The 23,199-nt window shown below is 33.7% G+C and overlaps 1 protein-coding gene across 6 annotated transcripts in view; it reads right to left on the bottom strand.

Moving 5' to 3' along the window:
* The window catches only part of LOC149781218 (agrin-like), a 454,787-nt gene that overhangs the window by 95,349 nt on the left and 336,239 nt on the right, over nucleotides 1-23,199 (bottom strand). For 4 of the 6 annotated variants that reach the window (XM_089935296.1, XM_089935297.1, XM_089935298.1 and 1 more), the window contains 7 exons: nucleotides 22,671-22,774; nucleotides 20,037-20,151; nucleotides 15,232-15,453; nucleotides 5,963-6,119; nucleotides 2,970-3,082; nucleotides 2,413-2,550; nucleotides 277-378 (listed from right to left, as the gene is read on the bottom strand). In XM_089935296.1, coding sequence (XP_089791422.1) covers nucleotides 277-378; nucleotides 2,413-2,550; nucleotides 2,970-3,082; nucleotides 5,963-6,119; nucleotides 15,232-15,453; nucleotides 20,037-20,151; nucleotides 22,671-22,774 — 951 coding nt within the window. The remainder of the gene's footprint in view (nucleotides 1-276; nucleotides 379-2,412; nucleotides 2,551-2,969; nucleotides 3,083-5,962; nucleotides 6,120-15,231; nucleotides 15,454-20,036; nucleotides 20,152-22,670; nucleotides 22,775-23,199) is intronic. The other 2 variants (XM_089935300.1, XM_089935301.1) reach the window with 2 other exon arrangements.

Here is a 23,199-nt window from a genome sequence, read left to right as displayed (position 1 = left end):
ACTGAGTTATTTCATGGGGGTATATAGTTTTTACATGGCTGTTAATTTTCTTCACTTGCAAACAAATTACATGTAGATGGATTCTTTAATTCACAGACTAGAAAAGGCATCCTAGTCTTCTGAGAACTTGGCATTGATATATGTGTTTTGGCTTTAACCACATAATCCAAGCAAAATGGTAACCCACATACAATGATGAATTCATAGTGTCATACATTTTAATTATTTATGGATTCTACCTCAGTATGGTGACTATTTATCAAATTGATATTTTACCTGGGCATCCAGCCTGTAAAGGCCCTAGGGCAATGGTAAAACCATCGCTACAGCACCCATATGTGGTCTCTGAACAGTCTGTGATACCATCCGACAAATGAGCTAACATATGTAAAAGAAACATGCAAAATAATGAGAAAACAAAGCTGCAGAAAACATGCCTTAAAATTTATCTCATTCAAGAAATATCTAGTGTGTTTATTTAACAGCTGCAATCTAAGTATCCCCAAATTTTGGCCTTCATTTCAAATGGACCTACCATACGGTCACTTGTAAGTTGAGGTCAACTACATCATCTGTCAATGCAGTTGGTCAGTGGTCAGAAGTATTCAGCAAAACAAAAAGCATGGACCCAAATCTGTCAATGCATGATGCAATGGCAGGCTGGGTCTATTGTTATTTGTAGTTGGACTCAACTTAGAAGCCAGTACTGACAGCAATTAATTACAGTGCCAACCATTTTCAAGTTTACAAAGCTCTGCATTTTTTGATAAAACAATGGGGTGTTTCATGTTCACTCTATTTGCATTTTTTGTCAATGTACTGAAAAATTACAACAAACATTTCCCCCATGGCATATAAGGTCTTTTGTGGTATATACTCACAGAATAATTTAAACTATGACAGGTATGAAAAGATTTCAGTGAAAAATTTCAAAATTATCACAAGAAACTTTCAAGTAATCAGTATTTGACTCAAACCAGTTTGAGATTTTTATTCACCAAAAAGGGGGAGCAAACTCTTGATGTAATTATGAGAACTAGCATGCACAACATAAAATTAAGACAAGCCCGACTTAAAAATTAAAATCAATAGCCAATGAGTTTTAATATCTGCAAATGAACATTGCTTTATATGTCATGACAATCAAATGAATGAAAAAAAAAATTTTCTGTACTTTCTATCCCCTAATTTCATTAAATTTTCTGTTTACAGCAAAATGGCAACATATTTCAACTAGAAATAAACCAGGAATAAACCAGGTAGTTTCTGCAGATATCAGATAATACAATTTAACTGAGATGAGATATGTCAGAAACATTTGTGCATCTCCAAGATAAAAAGAAATGACTGCACATGTGGCAATAACATATGCAAAATCTTCATGCTGCAACAAAATGTGTCTACCTCCTTTCAATACAATAAATAATAACAGTAGAACCATTCAATAATTATGCATCATGCAAAGAAGAGCACTACAGTGGAAGGTGTCCAAACCAGCCACAATTTGTGCCATAGATTCTGCCGAATATTCTCAAATTGTTAATGTTTTAAATAGATTACATTACACTGAATAAACAAAAGTATCAGGAATGGCACATTATATGTCTGTCCCATGTTAAATATTACATTATTTACACACTAGAGGGCATGGTTGACTGTGGACATTATTAACAAAAGGATACTGTCAATGATCCTCCCATTAAGAAATGAGGCCTGGAGCTAAACATACTGTGCAAGAACCATTATTTTCTTCATAGACTTGCCATGACTGATACATCTGATCTTTGGATCCCAGAATCTATAGGTTTCTTTATTACCCCACATACAAGCCATCCAGAAAGGCTGCTCATGGAACTTACTCTGCAAAAGCATTATTCTGCAAAACACATTTGTCTTTGAGCCTCAGTGATCTTCATCTTTCACATTTGTATGCTAAGTTCAACAGACTTCTTCCATACCTCAAGTACTAGCCCATCACAAACTTTGCTTGGTGCAGAACTAAAATTACTATGCAATAATCATTTTCTCCATCAGTAACATTTACCTGACCTTTGACCTCAAAATCAGTATGCTTCTTTCTCACCCAACATTTAAGTTAGCCACAAAAATTGGTGCAGATACATGGTCAAAAACTGGTGTTTTTGTATAGACACTATTTTTTCCTTCAGTGAGTGATCATTATCATTGACCTTTTGACACCCAAAATTAACAGGCTCTTCTAAACCAAGTTTCAAGATATGGAATTTTTTGAAAACTTTACTGCAAATGTTATCATAATTGTATCTTTAGAGGCAAGATAACTGTAACCCTGAACCGTGTTCAGTTTAGTAAGAGAGAACAATAATTTTGTCAGGCTATACTTTTTCCTGTTCCACTGTAGCACTCTTACATTCACGGCATGTATCAAGATACCTTCACTGCAGCACTTTCCAAACTGGAGGTGACAATAACTGTGGCCTGGACAGTGGTGACCAGTTGAACACCTGTAATCAGTGTCAGTCCTTGGGTCAATAAGAGCAGGTTCACCATCACATAACACATGGGTCATACCTGTTCAGAGAAATGAAATTAAAAAAATTTCAGTAAATGTTTCACATCATAAATTTTCTTGATTTTTAAAAAAAAAATTATATTGACCTGAAAGCCACTAACATTTCTAAATTCAAATTATCTTAGTATTTTATTTAATATAAACAGCACAAAATCCATTTCTAAAAACTGTTTTTGACACCTGATGAATACATTTCACAAAAGTCTTGTCAAATCAACTGAGGTAAGAGATATTTGGGTATTACAAGTATTTTACATAGTGATATGTGCTATTGCTTATAACATGGGTATATGAGACAGGTATTGATATTTACTGTATTTTAATTTGCTATAACTGTTATATCAAACACAGGTATAATTTTTCACAGGTGAAGTAAACATCCAGTTAGGATTCTCTTTTAAGATTTTTGATGTCTTACCATCACAGCTCTCCTGTGACACGACTGCTATTTCAATCTGCCTGTCACAGGCTGCAACCCGAAGTAAACACTCATTGCCATATGTAATGCCATCAGATCCGCACACTGGTGACCTGCATTAGACAGTGCATAAAATCCATTCACTTTTCTTCCTTCTTTTCTTTTCAACTTTGTCCTTCCAGGGAAGTATTTACATTATATATTTGAGATCGTTCAGTTTTTTATAAAAGAATTTTTTTGAAATTTCTTAACAAGTTTAATAAATCACTAAAATCCTGAACTAAACAAAAACATGACAAAAATGCAGGAGATTACAAGTTTGTAATTGTGATGATGAAGAAATAACCTATCACATAGTAGATAGAGAATTTTTTCCAGACTCCTTTGGCCATAGGTTGATAAAATATATGTTAATTAAAATATATGCTAATTAAAATATATGCTACTTAAAATATATGTTAATTAAAATATATGTTAATTCAAATATTAAAGTATTGCAGAAAAATATTGACCTTATGTAAGACAAAACCCATAAGACAGAAACTGGAAGACCTGCTTTATCAATATTCTAAAAAGAATTATCTACAACAGTGACATAATATTTTTTTCCAGGCAATAGTATGGTATGTGAAATATATACTGACATCATTATTCCAGAAAGAGACACTAATATATGATTCAATATGCTTGACACTTTTCCTTGAACTGAAAACACATTTTTGCAATAATCTTCAAAGCTAACTAGATTTTGTTTTGTACAATACATATGTTCTCAACTGAAGCAAATTTTTTATAAGTTCCAAAAAATAATATTTATAAAAGGTTACAATGACACAAAAATCAATGCAAATCATGTATTTGTCCATATATAATTTTATTTTGGCAGTAATTTGTTATTGATGCTAACAAGGCATTTACTGCATAACCATACTAAACAGTATTCACTGCTAAACTGTACTAACAATGTATTCACTTATAAACTGCACTAACAAGGTATTTATGGCTTAAATGTACTAACAAGGTATTCACTGCTTAACTGTACTAACCTGTCCACTTATTAACTGTACTAACAAGGTATTCACTGTTTAACTGTACTAACCTGTCCACTTATTAACTGCACTAACAATGTATATGCTGCTTAACTGTACTAACAAGGTGTTCAAATATTAACTGTACTAAAAAGGTATCAACTGCTTAACCGTACTAAAAAGGTATCAGCTGCTTAACTGTACTAAAAAGGTATTCACTGCTTAACTGCACTAACAAGGTATTCACTGCTTAGCTATACTAGCAAGGTGTTCATTTATTAACTGTACCAACAAGGTATTCACTGCTTAATTTCACTAACAAGATATTCACTTATTAACTACACTAACAAGGCATTCAGTGCTTCACTGTACTAACAAGGCATTCACTGCTTCACTGTACTAACAAGGTGTTCACTTATTAACTGTACTAACAAGGCATTCACTGCTTCACTGTACTAACAAGATGTTCACTCATTAACTGTTCTAACAAGGTGTTCACTTATTAACTACACTAACAAGGTATTCACTGCTTAACTGTACTAACACGGTATTCACTGTTTCACTGTACTAACAAGGTATTTCACTGTACTAACAAGGTATTCACTTATTAACTACACTAACAAGGCATTCACTGCTTAACGGTACTAACAAGGTATTCACTGCTTCACTGTACTAACAAGATGTTCACTTATTAACTACACTAACAAGGCATTCACTGCTTAACTGTACTAACAAGGTATTCACTGCTTCATTGTACTAACAAAGTGTTCACTGCTTCACTGTACCAACAAGGTGTTCACTTATTAACTGTACTAACAAGGTATTCAGTGTTTAACTGTACTAACAAGGTATCAACTGCTTAACTGTACTAAAAAGGTATTCACTGCTTAACTGCACCAACAAGGTATTCACTGCTTCAATGTACTAACAAGGTGTTCACTTATTAACTGTACTAACAAGGCATTCACTGCTTCACTGTACTAACAAGGTGTTCACTTATTAACTGTACTATATGCAGTACTACAAGGACCTAAATAGTTCATTATATGCAGTAATACTAGGACCTAAACAGTTCAGTACATGCAGTACTACAGTACCCTCAATGAGATGGAACAGGCTAGTCAGCTGGCGAAAATGCATACATCTGTGTATATGCATGTTGAAAGAAAATTGCAATTTCAGTGCAAGAACGCTTTACCATTGACCTATCAGCCATGTGTATTGATTAGTATTGACCAGGCATAATATACCAAAGTTTAATGAAAACTGGATGCATGTAAATTGAGTTATCATGCAGAAAACCACTAATGCAATTTTCTTTCCAGTGACAAACTTTATCAATTGCAGACTCAACAGGGAGCTATCCTCAAAGGTAAAATGGAACTATACAGTTGATAAAAAATGGGAACTTGTTGAAACTGGTTTGCAATTTGGAACCAATAAAGAAAATGTTATTTCCAGTTACCTTGACCTTTGACCTACTGGCCTGAAAATAAATAAAAAACAATATGTAGGTGCCTTTACTTCAGTATAGATTATAAAGTTTGATGAAAATTTCACTTACTGACCAGAAAGATGAAAAAGTACAGTGTTATTTCAAGAGACCTAAACTTTTCACCTCTTAGCCCCAGATTCAAATGAAATCTGCCCATGTACAAGAGTAGTTAACCACAAAAGCCTGTTGAAAATTAGATCAAGGAAACTTGACTGGTCATGCAGAAAGGAAAATCATGTTTTCAGCTCCAGTGACCATGATCTTGAGCCAAGCAATTCCAAAATGAACGAGCTACTTCCTCTCTCCATGGGTAAGACACTTTAGGTTGGATGAGAAAGAAACACAACAAGCTAAAGTTATGTTATGAACATCACCTCATATGCAACAGACAGACAGACAGATGGACACTGCTATAATTATTTATCCCAAATCATCAGTCAAGGTGATAAAAATACAGTTTAAAATCTCACCTGATGGCATCACAGATGAAGGAACATCGGCAGGAAAACAGACCATCATCTCCAAGGTAACAGGTGCCTCCAAACTTGCACATGCTCTCGTCACACACCACCATGCCATCTGACCCTGACCCTGACCCTGACCCTGATCCTGATCCTGATGCTAGCTCTGTGAATTTACTTAATACATCTTATATCCATTTGAAATACTTCTTGTTTCTATTATTCAGAAATCTGAACACCAAATATCTGGGTACTTTGGTCTCAGTTTTTCTTTACAAAGCATGTCTAAACACTGTATCTTGTTTTCTTTGCATTCATAGTAAGTACCCTTGTTGTTTATAATGCATGCTACTGTAACATTAGTTTAAGCTGGTCTGACATATGATTCTTTATTTCTTGGTTAACTACATTATCCTTCATTTTTTTAAAAAGAAAAATGTACATACTAACTATATATACTCAATATTTTACTCTGCATGTTGAACACCTACTTTGCCATTTTTGCCATGAAAACAAAACATTTACCAGATCTGCTAACCAAGAAACCTACTTAGTAAGGCAATAAATATTTTCCTGCATGTTAAATGAACTTTTAGTAAGGTGTAGCAAAATATCATGTACTACTGTTATTGACTTGGAAAACATGCAATTAAAGTGTTCAGATGTGTGATATGATGTAACGATGGTAGCATGATTGTAAAGCAAACACAGAGTTTAATGACCGCCAGTTAAGTTTAAGAAATGCAGTTGCAACCTTATTGTTTTCAATTTCTAATGGGAATGGCTAACCTTTCCAACTGTAAGCAGTACTCAAAACAGATTGACATGATGTCTATTAAACATAAGCAATACTCAAAACAGTTTGACATGATGTCCAATAAAAACAATTGTTACCTATCCTGTCTTTTTCCTGGGCATAGCCAAGAATCTAAATATTCCCTGTTATGCATCTGTACTGATTGTTTGAACCATTTAAAAGGCTGAATGTCCATTTTTCCAAACAAAGTGGTGTTGCTTATTGGACAACATTTCAAGATAATTTTATAATAGCAATAGACTATTCATGCGACCTTTTAATGAAAAACAAGTTCAGATTAAAGCCTTTATAGTTCCCCTATAAAGCTAGTCTGATCCCCTGGCCAGCTACATTGAATCTAATGTGAAAACCAGATATGGAGCAAAAAAAAATCTTATTTTTTTTCTTCATATTTTTTGCTATGATTTAGTAAGTCCATTATATGGGGTCATTTTCTGTAAGCCTTAACAGTGACATCATAAGGTGTTGGATGTTACATGTTTACGTAAAAACACTAAAATAGTTTGGGTGTAAAGAACGAATGAGTGTGGGTTCTAAGATAGTTTGCGTGTAAAGAATGAATGAGTGTTTGTTCTAAGATAGTTTGGGTGTAAAAAATGAATGAGTGTGGGTTCAAAGATAGTTTGGGTGTAAAGAACGAATGAGTGTGGGTTCTAAGATAGTTTGGGTGTAAAGAATGAATGAGTGTGTGTTCTAAGATAGTTTGGGTGTAAAGAATGAATGAGTGTGGGTTCAAAGATAGTCTGGGTGTAAAGAACGAATGAGTGTGGGTTCTAAGATAGTTTGCGTGTAAAGAATGAATGAGTGTGTGTTCTAAGATAGTTTGGGTGTAAAGAACAAATAAGTGTGGGTTCTAAGATAGTTTCGGTGTAGAACGAATGAGTGTGGGTTCTAAGATAGTTTGGGTGTAAAGAACGAATGAGTGTGGATTCTAAGATAGTTTGGGTGTAGAACGAATGAGTGTGGATTCTAAGATAGTTTGGGTGTAAAGAACGAATGAGTGTGGATTCTAAGATAGTTTAGGTGTAAAGAACGAATGAGTGTGGGTTCAAAGATAGTTTGGGTGTAAAAAATGAATGAGTGTGGGGTTCTAAGATAGTTTGGGTGTAAAGAATGAATGAGTGTGGGTTCAAAGATAGTTTGGGTGTAAAAAATGAATGAGTGTGGATTCTAAGATAGTTTGGGTGTAAAGAACGAATGAGTGTGGATTCTAAGATAGTTTGGGTGTAAAAAACAAATGAGTGTGGATTCAAAGATAGTTTGGGTGTAAAGAACGAATGAGTGTGGATTCTAAGATAGTTTGGGTGTAAAGAACACATGAGTGTGGGTTCTAAGATAGTTTGGGTGTAAAAAACGAATGAGTGTGGGTTCTAAGATAGTTTGGGTGTAAAGAACGAATGAGTGTGGGTTCTAAGATAGTTTGGGTGTAAAGAACGAATGAGTGTGGATTCTAAGATAGTTTGGGTGTAAAGAACGAATGAGTGTGGGTTCAAAGATAGTTTGGGTGTAAAAAATGAATGAGTGTGGATTCTAAGATAGTTTGGGTGTAAAGAATGAATGAGTGTGGATTCTAAGATAGTTTGGGTGTAGAACAAATGAGTGTGGATTCTAAGATAGTTTGGGTGTAAAGAATGAATGAGTGAGGGTTCTAAGATAGTTTGGGTGTAAAGAATGAATGAGTGTGGGTTCTAAGACAGTTTGGGTGTAAAGAACGAATGAGTGTGGATTCTAAGATAGTTTTTGTGTAAAGAACGAATGAGTGTGGGTTCAAAGATAGTTTGGGTGTAAAAAATGAATGAGTGTGGGTTCTAAGATAGTTTGGGTGTGAAGAACGAATGAGTGTGGATTCTAAGATAGTTTGGGTGTAAAGAACGAATGAGTGTGGATTCTAAGATAGTTTAGGTGTAAAGAACAAATGGCTAAAAAATACACAAATCAATCAAGTATGCTAATGAGGCTATGATGACCTAGTTCTGGCATTGGTAAATTAATATGGCCCTACTATATCTCAATTAATTCATGCCTGAAAACAATGCAAAACTCTCAGTTTATGATCAATTTCAGCTAACCACATTTCCATACCCAAACCAAATAAAGAACTCTTTAAGAAAAGTTTTCAATATCCAGGATCACTAATTTGATCAAAATCCCAAAGGATTATTTAGAGAAAGTACAAATATAAATACATTTAATTATAACTGAATTCAATGGATGAAACACGGAACCCGTTTGATTTTACAAGTACATTCCACTTAAGAATACATTTCACTAACCTTCCACATTCTTGTCTCATTATTTTTGTACTAAACTCAAGCATGAAATGTAGGTCAGAGTGACCTATTTTTTAATAGTTGACTTACACTCTATGAGATGCACCCACATACAAATAAAAATCAGTGTTGATGAAATCGGGTTCAAAATACTGTGATTCTATAATACAGATAGGTGGCGATATAAAGATCACATTGGCATGGAAATAAGGTTACAATGACCAGCTTTTAGAATGGCTAAGTTGCTCCTTGAGGCACATCAACATATTAATTTTTCATTAGTGTACACAAAGTAGAGTCCCAGATATTGAAAGTGTAATGAATTAATAGCTGAAAATATGAAATGCAGCTTTGCAAATAAGGTCATAGTGACTAAACCTTGATAGGCCAAATTATACATACCAGTTTTCATGAGTGCTGGTGAAATGCAGTCCAATATGATTAAGGCATAATGAAAACTGTATACTCCCTAATTAAGGCCCATGGGCACTACAGTTTCCAAATAAGGGATGTTTATTATAGCAAAATAATTAAATCTAAATTCATTCTTTTAATGTACTATCATGATGACCACATGTATATCTACCACTGAATTAAGTCACAATGACCAATCAATCAACACATTTTCCCACTCTGAATTAAGTCACAATGACCAATCAATCAACACATTTTCCCACTCTGAATTAAGTCACAATGACCAATCAATCAACACATTTTCCCACTCTGAATTAAGTCACAATGACCAATCAATCAACACATTTTCCCACTCTGAATTAAGTCACAATGACCAATCAATCAACACATTTTCCCACTCTGAATTAAGTCACAATGACCAATCAATCAACACATTTTCCCACGCTGAATTAAGTCACAATGACCAATCAATCAACACATTTTCCCACACTGAATTAAGTCACAATGACCAATCAATCAACACATTTTCCCACTCTGAAGCATTTGAAAGTAGGAGCACAAGTCTTTGAATTTTCTGTTCAGCTAAAGTCTTTCAACTTGCCACACAGCTATTATGTTACATTTGACACTACATATGTGCCTGTGACAACTTTAGTAATTTATACATTGATGTATACATCGCAACAGTATTGTTATCTAACTGAGACTGCTGCAGTATTTTGTTGTAATCATGGATCTGTAGAAGAAAGGGATTGAAAAACAGGTCTTACATTGCATGTTTAAACTTTTCTGCTCTTAAAATAGGAAAGAGGAGTCAATTAGTGTTATTTATGGAGAATAAAGTAGTTTGTAAAATTACGTAGCGTCACTCGAGCACAAAAATGAGTCACAGTGTCATTGTTGAGGTTTTCTTGCTATGATTCATACTTGCCCTAATTTTTATAAGTGAAGAAATAAAAATAGTGTCCTAGATGTTGATGGAATAGTGAATGAATAGTTGGAAAAAGAAAATTAACAAAGGTACAGAGAATGGCACACCCCTTGTTTAACAATCCTCTTAGCATGCACTAGTTGAGTATGATGGAGGTGACAACAGTAGATGTGTGTGCTTTTTGTTTGTAGTTGGATGCACATGATTCATAAGTCAATATGGCAACTGAAAAAGTAGACATCTTTATGTGGATTTTTTATACTAATCTGCAAGTAAGGTAGAAATCTACTAATCTGCAAGTAAGGTAGAAAACTACTGTGTTCACTCACTACAAAACACCTCAATACAATCACAGACCCTGAAATGATATGGGCATAGTCACAAATTCCATTGTACTCAGGTTGAATTCTGTTTTTTCAGGTACCTCAGTACAACATAGCCTTGCCTATAAAAAAAATTCCAATTAACATTTGGTGGGTGGTAGGTTTTTAAAAAAATAATTTGGAGATAGATTTTTGATAAACCAATACATACACAACATACAATTTGCTTGCTGTACTCAAAGCATCAACAGTTGTGTGAACACCAAGTGTAGATATAAATAGTACACAAACAATTAAAGCAACTATCTGGAGCTGATCTAAGGTGAAGGTCATGGAAAATGCACTAGTTAGTGTAAGCCACTGCCATTTGTTTGCATCACAACACAAATTTGTTTTTTGCATGCGCTGCTGAGAATATAAAAGAAGAATTAATGTGACACAACATTTCTAACTCAAATTAAACCTATACTTTCAATGCTGAACTGATTCTCTTGAAATGAAGCAATAGCTTGCAATCAGCAAATTTACCTTGTTATGGCTATTCTCATACTACATTTTGTATGTCATTAGCTACTTTTTGACATGACTGTTCTTGTACTACATTTTGTATGTCATTAGCTACTTTTGGACATGACTGTTCTTGTACTACATTTTGCATGTCATTAGCTACTTTTGGACATGACTGTTCTTGTACTACATTTTGTATGTCATTAGCTACTTTTGGACATGACTGTTCTTGTACTACATTTTGTATGGCATTAGCTACTTTATGACATGACTGTTCTTGTACTATATTTTGTATGTCATTAGCTACTTTTTGACATGATTGTTCTTGTACTACATTTTGTATGTCATAGCAACTTTATGACATGACTGTTCTTGTACTACATTTTGTATGTGATTAGCTACTTTTTGACATGACTGTTCTTGTACAACATTTTGTATGTCATTAGCTACTTTATGACATGACTGTTCTTGTACTACATTTTGTATGTCATAGCTACTTTTTGACATGTCTGTTCTTGTACTACATTTTGTATGTCATTAGCTACTTTTGGACATGACTGTTCTTGTACTACATTTTGTATGTCATTAGCTACTTTTGGACATGACTGTTCTTGTACTACATTTTGTATGGCATTAGCTACTTTATGACATGACTGTTCTTGTACTATATTTTGTATGTCATTAGCTACTTTTTGACATGATTGTTCTTGTACTACATTTTGTATGTCATAGCAACTTTATGACATGACTGTTCTTGTACTATATTTTGTATGTGATTAGCTACTTTTTGACATGACTGTTCTTGTACAACATTTTGTATGTCATTAGCTACTTTATGACATGACTGTTCTTGTACTACATTTTGTATGTCATAGCTACTTTTTGACATGTCTGTTCTTGTACTACATTTTGTATGTCATTAGCTACTTTTGGACATGACTGTTCTTGTACTACATTTTGTATGTCATTAGCTACTTTTGGACATGACTGTTCTTGTACTACATTTTGTATGTCATTAGCTACTTTTTGACATGACTGTTCTTGTACTACATTTTGTATGTCATAGCTACTTTTTGACATGACTGTTCTTGTACTATATTTTGTATGTCATAGCTACTTTATGACATGACTGTTTTTGTACTGCATTTTGTACATCATTAGCTACTTTTTGACATGACTGTTCTTGTACTACATTTTGTATGTCATTAGCTACTTTTTGACATGACTGTTCTTGTACTACATTTTGTATGTCATTAGCTACTTTTGGACATGACTGTTCTTGTACTACATTTTGTATGTCATTAGCTACTTTTGGACATGACTGTTCTTGTACTACATTTTGTATGTCATTAGCTACTTTTGGACATGACTGTTCTTGTACTACATTTTGTATGTCATAGCTACTTTCTGACATGACTTTTCTTGTACTATATTTTGTATGTCATTAGCTACTTTTTGACATGACTGTTCTTGTACTACATTTTGTATGTGATTAGCTACTTTTTGACATGACTGTTTTTATACTACATTTTGTATGTCATTAGCTACTTTCTGACATGACTGTTCTTATACTACATTTTGTATGTCATTAGCTACTTTATGACATGACTGTTCTTGTACTACATTTTGTATGTTATTAGCTACTTTTGGACATGACTGTTCTTGTACTACATTTTGTATGTCATTAGCTACTTTCTGACATGACTGTTCTTGTACTACATTTTGTATGCCATTAGCTACTTTCTGACATGACTGTTCTTGTACTATATTTTGTATGTCATTAGCTACTTTATGACATGACTGTTCTTGTACTACATTTTGTATGTCATTAGCTACTTTATGACATGGTTGTTCTTGTACTATATTTTGTATGTTATAGCTACTTTATGACATGACTGTTCTTGTACTATATTTTGTATGTTATTAGCTACTTTTGGACATGACTGTTCTTGTACTACATTTTGTATGTCATTAGCTACTTTCTGACATGACTGTTCTTGTACTACATTTTGTATGTTATTAGCTACTTTATGACATGACTGTTCTTGTACTACATTTTGTATGTTATTAGCTACTTTTGGACATGACTGTTCTTGTACTACATTTTGTATGTCATTAGCTACTTTCTGGCATGACTGTTCTTGTACTACATTTTGTATGTCATTAGCTACTTTATGACATGACTGTTCTTGTACTATATTTGAAGGTCATTAGCTGCAGGTAGTCTACTTTAAATCTGTGACATTTTCACTTATTTTAATGTACATATTTATGACTAAAAATCTGGTATGCAGTTGTAACAGCTGACAAAATTATACTTAGTTTTCCAGTACCTGTCAAACAGAATAACCTCTAACATGAAAATGAAAAACTCAAAGCATTGTTCTGTTTTCTCCCTGAAGTAAGCCAATGTCATAGTGTCCTCTGCATTGCATATATCAGGAAATAGTAATTAAATGAAGGAATGGGAGAAAATGCCTGTGTGTTTAAATTACTTGTTTGATATATCGAAACAAAGAGGGACATGTAGTCTAGATTGGCTGACACAATCATCTGTATACATTGTACTACTGGTGAAAGAAAAGTAACACACAGTACAATAATAAGTACATTACACCAGTAATGAGTACATTACACAGGTAATAAGTATAATAATGAGTAGATTACACAGGTAATGAGTACATTAAATTATCCTTTCCTTTACACATAGTTCTACATAGATAACTGAAATACTGATCAGTTATAACAGCAGGATAATTAAGTTTTGGTAATGCACTATTTCTCAACTGGTATTGTGAATGTTGTAAAAATGTAACATGGCACCAATTATAATGAAGAGAAACATATTTGTATACATTAATGTTCTAGCATTCCTAAAGCCATGTATACATTACTCTCCAGAAATTATCAAAGTAGATTGAATAAATGGTAACAGCTAAAATGAAAGGGCTTTTAATGGAAGTATTTCAAATAAAGAAGTTAGTACATAAAAATGATTTGAACATAATTATTTCAGTATCATTTCTAAAGGTTGAAGCTAAAGAGTGTTCTGACCATGGATCAATCATAAGACATATACTACTGCAGTTACTTGTGTATATTGCATAATCAATTGCAAACCTTGATCTGATGTTGCATACTTCACTGGCAGATTAGGGTTACACTGCACTGGCCAGTTTTCATTTAATTTCAAGTCAAAATGTTGACCCTAGTTTACTATCTTGTACTTCACTGGCAGATTAGGGTTTACACTGGCCATTTTTCTCTTAATTTCAAATGAAAGTGTTGACCCTAATTTGCTATCTTGAACTTCAGAGGCAGATCAAGGGTCACACTGGCTGTTTCAAAAGTAATTTCAAGTGAATGTGTAGACCCTTATCTGATGTGTTGTACTATACTGGTAGAACAGGGTCTACACTGGCCATTATTCTTATTATTTGAGTGTAACTCTAATACTAATCTGCCATCATACTACCAACAGATCAGGGTCTACACTGGCAATTATTCTTAAACTTTTGTTTGATAGTGAAGACCCTGATTTAATATAGCATTTTGCACTGGCAGATCAGGGTCTACATTGACCATTCTACTTCTAATTTCATGTGAAAGCAAGGACCCTGATTTGACAGCATATATTTTATTTCAACTCCAGAGGTGACCACAATCAGACAGTATATATTTTATTTCTAACTCCATTGTTGACTCCAATCTGACAGAGCATATATTTTATTTCTGAGTCAAGAGAAAGTAAAGACCCTGATCTTCATTCAGATCAGGGTCTATGCCAGCCATTCTACCTGTTATTTGCTACTAATAACATCAACACTGATTTTCCAGAGCATTATGTGATTGAAGATCTGGTTCCCTGCTTTTGGCAATGGATTTGTATTATATGCATATATATAGGGTCAGAACATGACAGACAGACAGACAGATGCACACTGGCAAGAACATGTTGAATTCAAAAAAGTTTTAAATAGGAGCATAGATGTTTTCTTCTCTGCAGCTAAGACTACCTCCTGATCCAGATTCAATCACTTCACTACACTCGCCACTGTAGGCAATGCTCAGTTCATGCCCTGTCCTACAGGCCTCTTTCTGCATCTCACATTCACTTTTGTAACCAATTCCATTGCTGGCACAGACAGGTTCAGACACTAATGGGCAATGCACTGGGCAAACACACATCCCCTTCTCACACCTTGCCCCGTTCTTACACTGTACACCACTGCAATCCTCTAGAATTGAAAGTTTCATGAGTATTTTAAGCAGAATTGTGCCAATGTCAAAAAGTACACACTATTATTATTATTATTATTATTATTATTAATAGTATTATTATTATTATTATTATTATTATTATCATTAAACTATTGAATGAAGATTATATGATAATACAATTATCAATTACCAAATCTGAAGTACTAATCATCAGTTTTTGTCTGGGAATAAAACATAAGACAGAACATTAGAAATACATTTTAACTGATGATTTATTAGTATTCTACATTATTAGTGTTCTACAGTATCAATTGCCTTCTTCCTTTCCCACGATTAGCTCCAAACAAAAATTAAAACTATGTGACAAATGGTATTGGTTAAAACATTATCTTTTTTGTATACTCCATTGAAAATTATTGGAACAATAATCTTGTAATTTTCAGGGGTCCAGCTGATTTTATGACTGTAACTGAATCAGTCATATTTGCCAATTAACCATTAAAATGTAAACTTTATTGAACAGCATGTCTGAAATTTCCAGTAGTCATTTTTTAATTACATTTTACCATCATCAACATATTTGTTCCATCCACAAAGTACATTATATAATATTACATTTGATATGTTGACAAAAAATAATTAAAAAGTTACATATCATCAGTGATAAAAGTACTGACTTAGTGAAGAAGAGTGGTCAAGAAAATATAGTACAGTCTTTCAGAAAACCATGACTACTGGACTTCTTGCTACCATAGTTCAACTTTTTCAGAATCAATTGACACAATAGCATAATTATTACACTAGTAAGCTGTTTAAAGTTATCAATTATCGCTATTGTCTATTCATATATAACACATTTATGTCAGTATATTTGAAAAAGTCTTTCCAGATAATATATTTGGAGTGACTTCTAATCATACCCTTGTGCAAGAGGAAAATTGCTGGTAAGAAAAAATGTCAACAACAGGCTTGAGCAATTAGCAATTGATGCATCCCAGAGAGCTGAGCTCTTTATAGTTAACTCAGTGGGACTTTAATCAAATGATCTTCAACTGGAAAACCAAAGTTTGAAGATGAGCTATCAGGGGCCATAACTCTTCTAAATTATGACATGGCTTGCTGAAAATTGCACTCATTCAAGGTATTGTCAATATAAAGTTACATAATAAGTTTGGTTCAAGTGTTCCTTAGCAAAATTATGCTCAGAAATCAAAATCAAGAGGATGGCAACTTAATGCCTGTAATGGAGTAATCCATCAATGTCAAGTGACCCCAAATCTGATTGAAATTAAAACTGTTTTAATGAAGTTATCATGTGGAAACCAAAGTCAGTGGATGAGAATTCAGGGGCTACAGCAAGCCCAATATAAGGCACATTTATATCTAAGAGTCAGTAATGAAACAAAACTGAATAAGGATACGTAAAATTGTCCTTTAGCTCAGCTAGTTACAAACAACATCCCCTGTCAATATATGAAGTCAATTTTCAAGGGCTATAACTCTATTCAACTGGAGATAATGATAGAAAACCAATTAAAGGCAGATGTAGATCCATGAGATAATACACACCAATTTGCAATAGAATATACTGACTGGTTTCTGAGCTCCATGAAACAATACATGCCAATTTGCAGTTGAATATACTGACTAGTACCTGAGCTCCATGAGAAAATACAAGCCAATTTGCAATAGAATATACTGACTGGTACCTGAGCTCCATGAGAAAATACAAGCCAATTTGCAATAGAATATACTGACTGGTACCTGAGCTCCATGAAACAATACGTGCCAATTTGCAGTTGAATATACTGACTGGTATCTGAGCTCCATGAGAAAATACAAGCCAATTTGCAATAGAATATACTGACTGGTTCCTAAGCTATTACAAGGATTTGCTGCAGTGGTAATATATTATTTATGGAAAAAGAACTCCATCAAAATTAGACCTGAAAAGAAGACACATTTAAAAGACAATCCTGCATGAAATAAGCAACTCATTCACATGCAATTAGATGTAAGATTGCAGAACTGTGCTGGTTACAAGCAATGTCTTATATGAAGACTTCAATTGACAATGGCTATAAATCACTGCAAAATGGAGTTCACATGATGACCCCCCCCCCCCCCCCCCCCCAGGCATCCTAGGTCTATCAGACAATGAAAATACAAATTCCAACAGAATATGTTGACTGGTTCCTGAGATATGATCAATTCACAAACCAGTCACTATAATTATGTCATGAAACATGCTCAACCAGTCACATAACTATAATTATGTCATAAAACATGCTGAACCAGTCACAAAGATTGATTTTGTCATAAAACATGCTCAATTCACAAACAAGTCACTATGATTATGTTAAAAATCATGCTCAGTTCAAAAACTGGAATTATAAATATAATTGTAATAACAATATCACAAAATAAAGAATTCTGTAAATAGAAGAACATGCCATTAATATTCTCCAAGTATCACAATAGGAGATGAGGATGCAAAATATATGACCACAACATACACATCATTCTTCAAGCACAAAACAGCAACAGATATCATCCAGGATACAGGATAACAATTAAATGAGGCGGGGTAGAAAAATCCCATATGATCAATTGTACCACACTGGAAAACATACACCCTGACACATGCAGGAATGTAAGAATCAAGTCATTCCATCTATTATTTAATTCACCCTGCCTCATGTTTGCATTATTTCCCCCTGCCCTATTCACATTACAGTCTATCTTCCATATGGTATGTCCCACTGATGGAGTTGCATGATACACCAGTTTACTGTGGCATTTCTTCCAATGGTACATAACCACAGTACATTTTCACTGTAATGGTACTTTGGTAGTTTCTTTCCGTAAGGTATGTATGGAAATTCCTGACTAATCTTAATTTAATGTTATTAAAACAGTGTTTTCATTTTCATCACAAAAATTATTTATAATATTTTTACAAAAGTTTGTCGTATTTTTTAAGCTAAGTTTGTATATTACAAATGTATAGGTAATTATATTAAATAATCATACATTTGCAATGTGTCATGTGTCAAATAGGGATGTTGTTAAAGATAGTCAGGCCAAATCCAACTTTTGGAAAAATTTGAGATTAAATTTTAAAAAACTTTTTTGCTCTTTACTAGCATTACAGTGTGAAGTGCATGTATTTCTTGTAAGATTTCTAATTATAATCATTTGCAGAAGTGCAGTTGTTTTCTGTTAGAACTTTGTCATTTCTCAAGTCCACTATCTATTGTTCTCATTTGCTGAGTAAGTGAGTTTTATGTTAATTGGCCCTCTATGATAAATATCTTGCCTGGGCTTTAGCATCCCACTCAAAGTTTCCCTGCCTATCAATATTAGACCTAGTAAATTGTATTATTAAGCGTCAGCACTTCCTATTTCTGTCAACAAGCTCTTCAATATCAAAACCATGTTGTTTACAGGGAGCCAACTATAGTGTAAGCTTATTCATCCAGTTACAGTGTTTAGATTCCAACTTATGAAACAGTTAACATACACATGGCAAATGCATGTACTGTAAGGTAAGACCATGTTTAATTGTTTTGTGGGGGGAGGCTGTGATTTGCTTTTGAGCTGATATATTTTCTTTTCTTTTATTTTAAAAAAATATGTTTTTTCAAATAATATAATGGATACAATAAAGTGTTATTTTGCAATAAATCAGAGCTAGATATATTTAGAAGCCACTGACAGACTTAAATTTAAAATGCTAGAACACTACTTAGAACCATAAGTTGTTGCGCCCTAATATAATTGTGGTACACCATGGTACATTGTGGTACACCATGGTACATATCAAGGTATGTTCAGAATATGTTATGGTACCCTAAGCTCTAACCACTGACATACTTTCTTCAGGCAACCTGAGACTCCAGGAAGGAAAAACTCATCTTATTTTTTTCTGTTTATAAAACAAGAGTGCCATAAACAGGACATGACATTCCCAGCTCAAATTTAATAGTTCTCCATGTAAGAAATGGAAGAGTGTGGATGATTCTGGAGATTTTTTTACCAACGTTCTCAGTGGGCTGGTCTTAAATCTGGTTTTGGTCTTTAATCAATGTTAATGTGCTGAAACTATTATTTTGTTTACAGTCATGGTTACATTGACCTCTGATCTTTTGATGCCAAGGTCAAAAGGGTTATTCCTTACCTCAAGTGAGAGCCTTTCACAAAGTCTGGTTACTGAGGATGGTGAAGAGCTCAAGAAACCATTTTTCTTCAATTAGTCATAGTGACAATGACCTTCAATTAGTCATAGTGACAATGACCTTCAACTTAATCTGACCCCCAAAACGATAGAGTTCTTCCTTACATGAAGTGCAAGCAATCCACAAAGTTTGGTAACAGGAGATAATGGACAATAATAGCATAAAATGGAAAAATGGGCATCAGGCCTAGACCTAAAATCCTTATAATAATTATACTATTAATGAATTAATAAAAATGACATATGTCCATATAAGGTCGTAATCTTTCGTGTGCAAATGACTGAAATGTGAGCAAACCATAACAGTACAGCATTCTGTTTTGATGGTTCAAAAATAGAAATGATTTAAATATGCATACAGACCACACTGTCCTAAAGAGACCATCAGGATGGTTTTCTGCATCCTGCAGGAGGCCACCCTCAGCTCACATTCATTCTGATATGTCACACCATCTGAACCACACACCTTTGCGTCTACCTGAAATGTAAAAATCATATCAAGTGTATATACCCAATGCTTTGAATCAAATGGTAAACAAATATTTTAAACACATCATAATGCAGAACTCAGGATTCTTATGAGTGTTGCCTTTGTGTGAGTGTTGCCTTTCTGTGCAATTAATGAAACATTGTTGAATGGTTTACATGTTTTGTAAGTTTTCTCAAACATGATATCATTTCAGAGATTCATAAACTTGATTTGAAATGAATATAAATGTAAAATTATGTGTATCAACAGACAATACAAGTTTTTCTTACTAAGTCATAAAATATGGGAAAAATACCAAGAGAGGTTTATTACACATAAACCCAGTTATAACATGTTATAACACAAATTTGGATATAGCATGGTAGACATATAGCTCCCAAAACTGTAGAAGTTGGCCAGTTTTGTGAAGTAGACCCAATCTCTTGTGAAAAACTAGAATATGATTGTCACAGAATTAGGCAAAGAAATAACTTGGCTTTGCCTTAGAACTATTTGACTATTTCTCGTTGTACATGTGTACAGCGCTATCTAGGGTAAATATGTGTTTTTCCAGGTAAGCGACTGTATTAACATGTACCTCGCCAGAAATTACTTGTGACGAAGGAACATTAATAACATGACATGCACGGGTATTTTACCCTGACTTTTGCTCACTCTCCCATGGATTTAAGTAAGATCAATTTCTAAAACCAACACTGGTCATTTTGGATCACGTCAAGGAGTGTATGCTCTCCATTGCTTTCTAGCCATAAGGGTAAGTGTTAAATTTACATTTCATTTGATATGCGGAGCTTATTCGGTTTGTAATGTCTTATCGCACAATAATGTATTTATTACAATGCAGATTTGAAATTTGAATTACAAGTCACTATTAGAGGTTAAGGTATTATCATATATCTAGAGATTTTACAGAAACTATTATTATGACCAATTTGGTTTTATTGTAGCTGATTGTGTCTGTCGCTGTGATTGTGACTATGACTAGAGCTGACTAGAGTTTACTAGAGATGTCTGAAGCTGTCTAAAGTTGTTTAGAGCTGTCTGGAGTTTCCAGAGTATTTAAGGCTGTGTGCTGTTGATATGTATGTATGTATGTATGTATGTATGTATGTATGTATGTATGTATGTCTGTGCCTTGGACATAGGTGTAGCAAATTCAAAAGGGTGCTGTATGCTGTCTGTACGTGTATAAGTATGACTGTACATGTGGTGGATCCATAAAGGGTGCGAGCGGCCGATAAGAGTGTGGGCCAACCCAAGGAATCGTGCGACTGTACAAGGGGTCTAGAAGCATACGTTTGGTTCAATTATTGTTCCAATTACATTTTTATGTTCATAAGATTATTTTGAATCTTGTGTTCATAAGATTATTTTGAATCTTAGTTGTGTTCATAAGATTGTTTTGAATCTTAGTTGTCTTCATAAGATTATTTTGAATCTTAGTTGTGTTCATAAGATTGTTTTGAATCTTAGTTGTGTTCATAAGATTATTTTGAATCTTAGTTGTGTTCATAAGATTATTCTGAATCTTAATCGGAGTTCATATTTGAGATTTATGTGAATCTCTCTTGTAGTGTATAATACTGTTTGAAGTGTATCTGCAGTCCATGAAGTTTCTTGGATCTGTACTTCATATTGAATTGATATTTTTGGTTTATTTTCAATGTGTGAATGTTGTGTAGAGTGATTGGTCAACCGTATGTTGAGAACATGAGAGAATCATTGTATTTTTACATCATATATTTGTCTTTATTAATTCATTTCATAAATTTCCATCTTTCTCACATTGTGTTTGTCTTATTCATTTAGTCCAAAAACCCATTTGGTTTCTATTCTGCGACACTGATTGAATTACTTGGCAAGACATTTTGTATTCTTCAATAAAAAAAATGAATCTTATCACTGCTTCTTATTTTTCAAAAAATACATCGGCTCCTTTACAAACTTATGATTGTAAATCTAATTATTACTGAACAATCAATGATATATCCATTTTCTTTGTGTTTCTCAACAATGCATCCTGGGTAAACAATACCCAACAGATGTTGCTCAGTCATCTAGCTTACAAACTTAAGCACAAACAATGCAGTGGTCTGAACACCTGAATTACAAATCAATAAAATTACTTACATATTTAAAGTAGAACATTTCCAAAGCCTTCTCAGTCAAATATCATACACAACCATAATGCCATTGCTAAAATAATTTTATTACCTGAACTGTGTTGTGCACACACATACCCATCCACCCATGCACACTGCTCATCATCTTACCTCAGTTAACTCCATAAATAGAATTATAAATGTAAAAACAAATTATCTCTTTATGTAAGTTTAGAAGCCATCAAAAGCCCTACCCATATCCTTAAAATCTAGTCAGAAATGCAGACATCAGCTTCAAACCACTCAGAGGCTGCTCTGAACAATGTCTTAAATAAGGATGTTTTATAAAAGTGATGCCTATTATAAATTCTAACTGAGGTTTGTATTGTTTGTATAATCACTGACCGTTGAACAGTCACTAGGACAGACACATCTAGAAGTCTCCCCATCAAACTGACATGCAGAGTAGTACTGGCATACGGTCTTGTTCTTCTCACAGCTGTTGCTCACTGAAAGAAAATTAAAATGTCAAATAACTTCTTACTAGATTATTACACTTTAGTCTAATAATCTGCTCATCCCACCCTGTCTGACCCTCATATAAGGCTATCCCACCATTTGACCCTCGTATAATATTACCTCAGTCATACTGTTACTATTCTCACATCCTCCAGATTGATTTATTCCAATATTTTTTGTTGGGTTTTTATTTTGTGTTATACAGGTATCTCAGATACAATCAGCATAGTCAAACATGGGAAGTACAAGATTTCTACATTCTTTCTTAGGATAAATGATCCTATCTCTTTCAAATTCTTCAAAGTTGCTAGTTATCCCTGATGACATTTTGAGGATTTCCTTTAAGAAAATTTCTAAACATTTTTACCAAGAATATGAAGGTTTCAAAATTTAAAAGTGAAAAGTGATTTTGTAA

This window comes from Sinohyriopsis cumingii, chromosome 15 (genome assembly GCF_028554795.1).
Source record: "Sinohyriopsis cumingii isolate HCF-2022 chromosome 15, ASM2855479v2, whole genome shotgun sequence".
In the NCBI taxonomy this organism is placed as follows: domain Eukaryota; kingdom Metazoa; phylum Mollusca; class Bivalvia; order Unionida; family Unionidae; genus Sinohyriopsis; species Sinohyriopsis cumingii.
The sequence above is the reverse complement of the archived record's forward strand: the minus strand, read 5'-3'. Positions and strand labels throughout refer to the sequence as shown.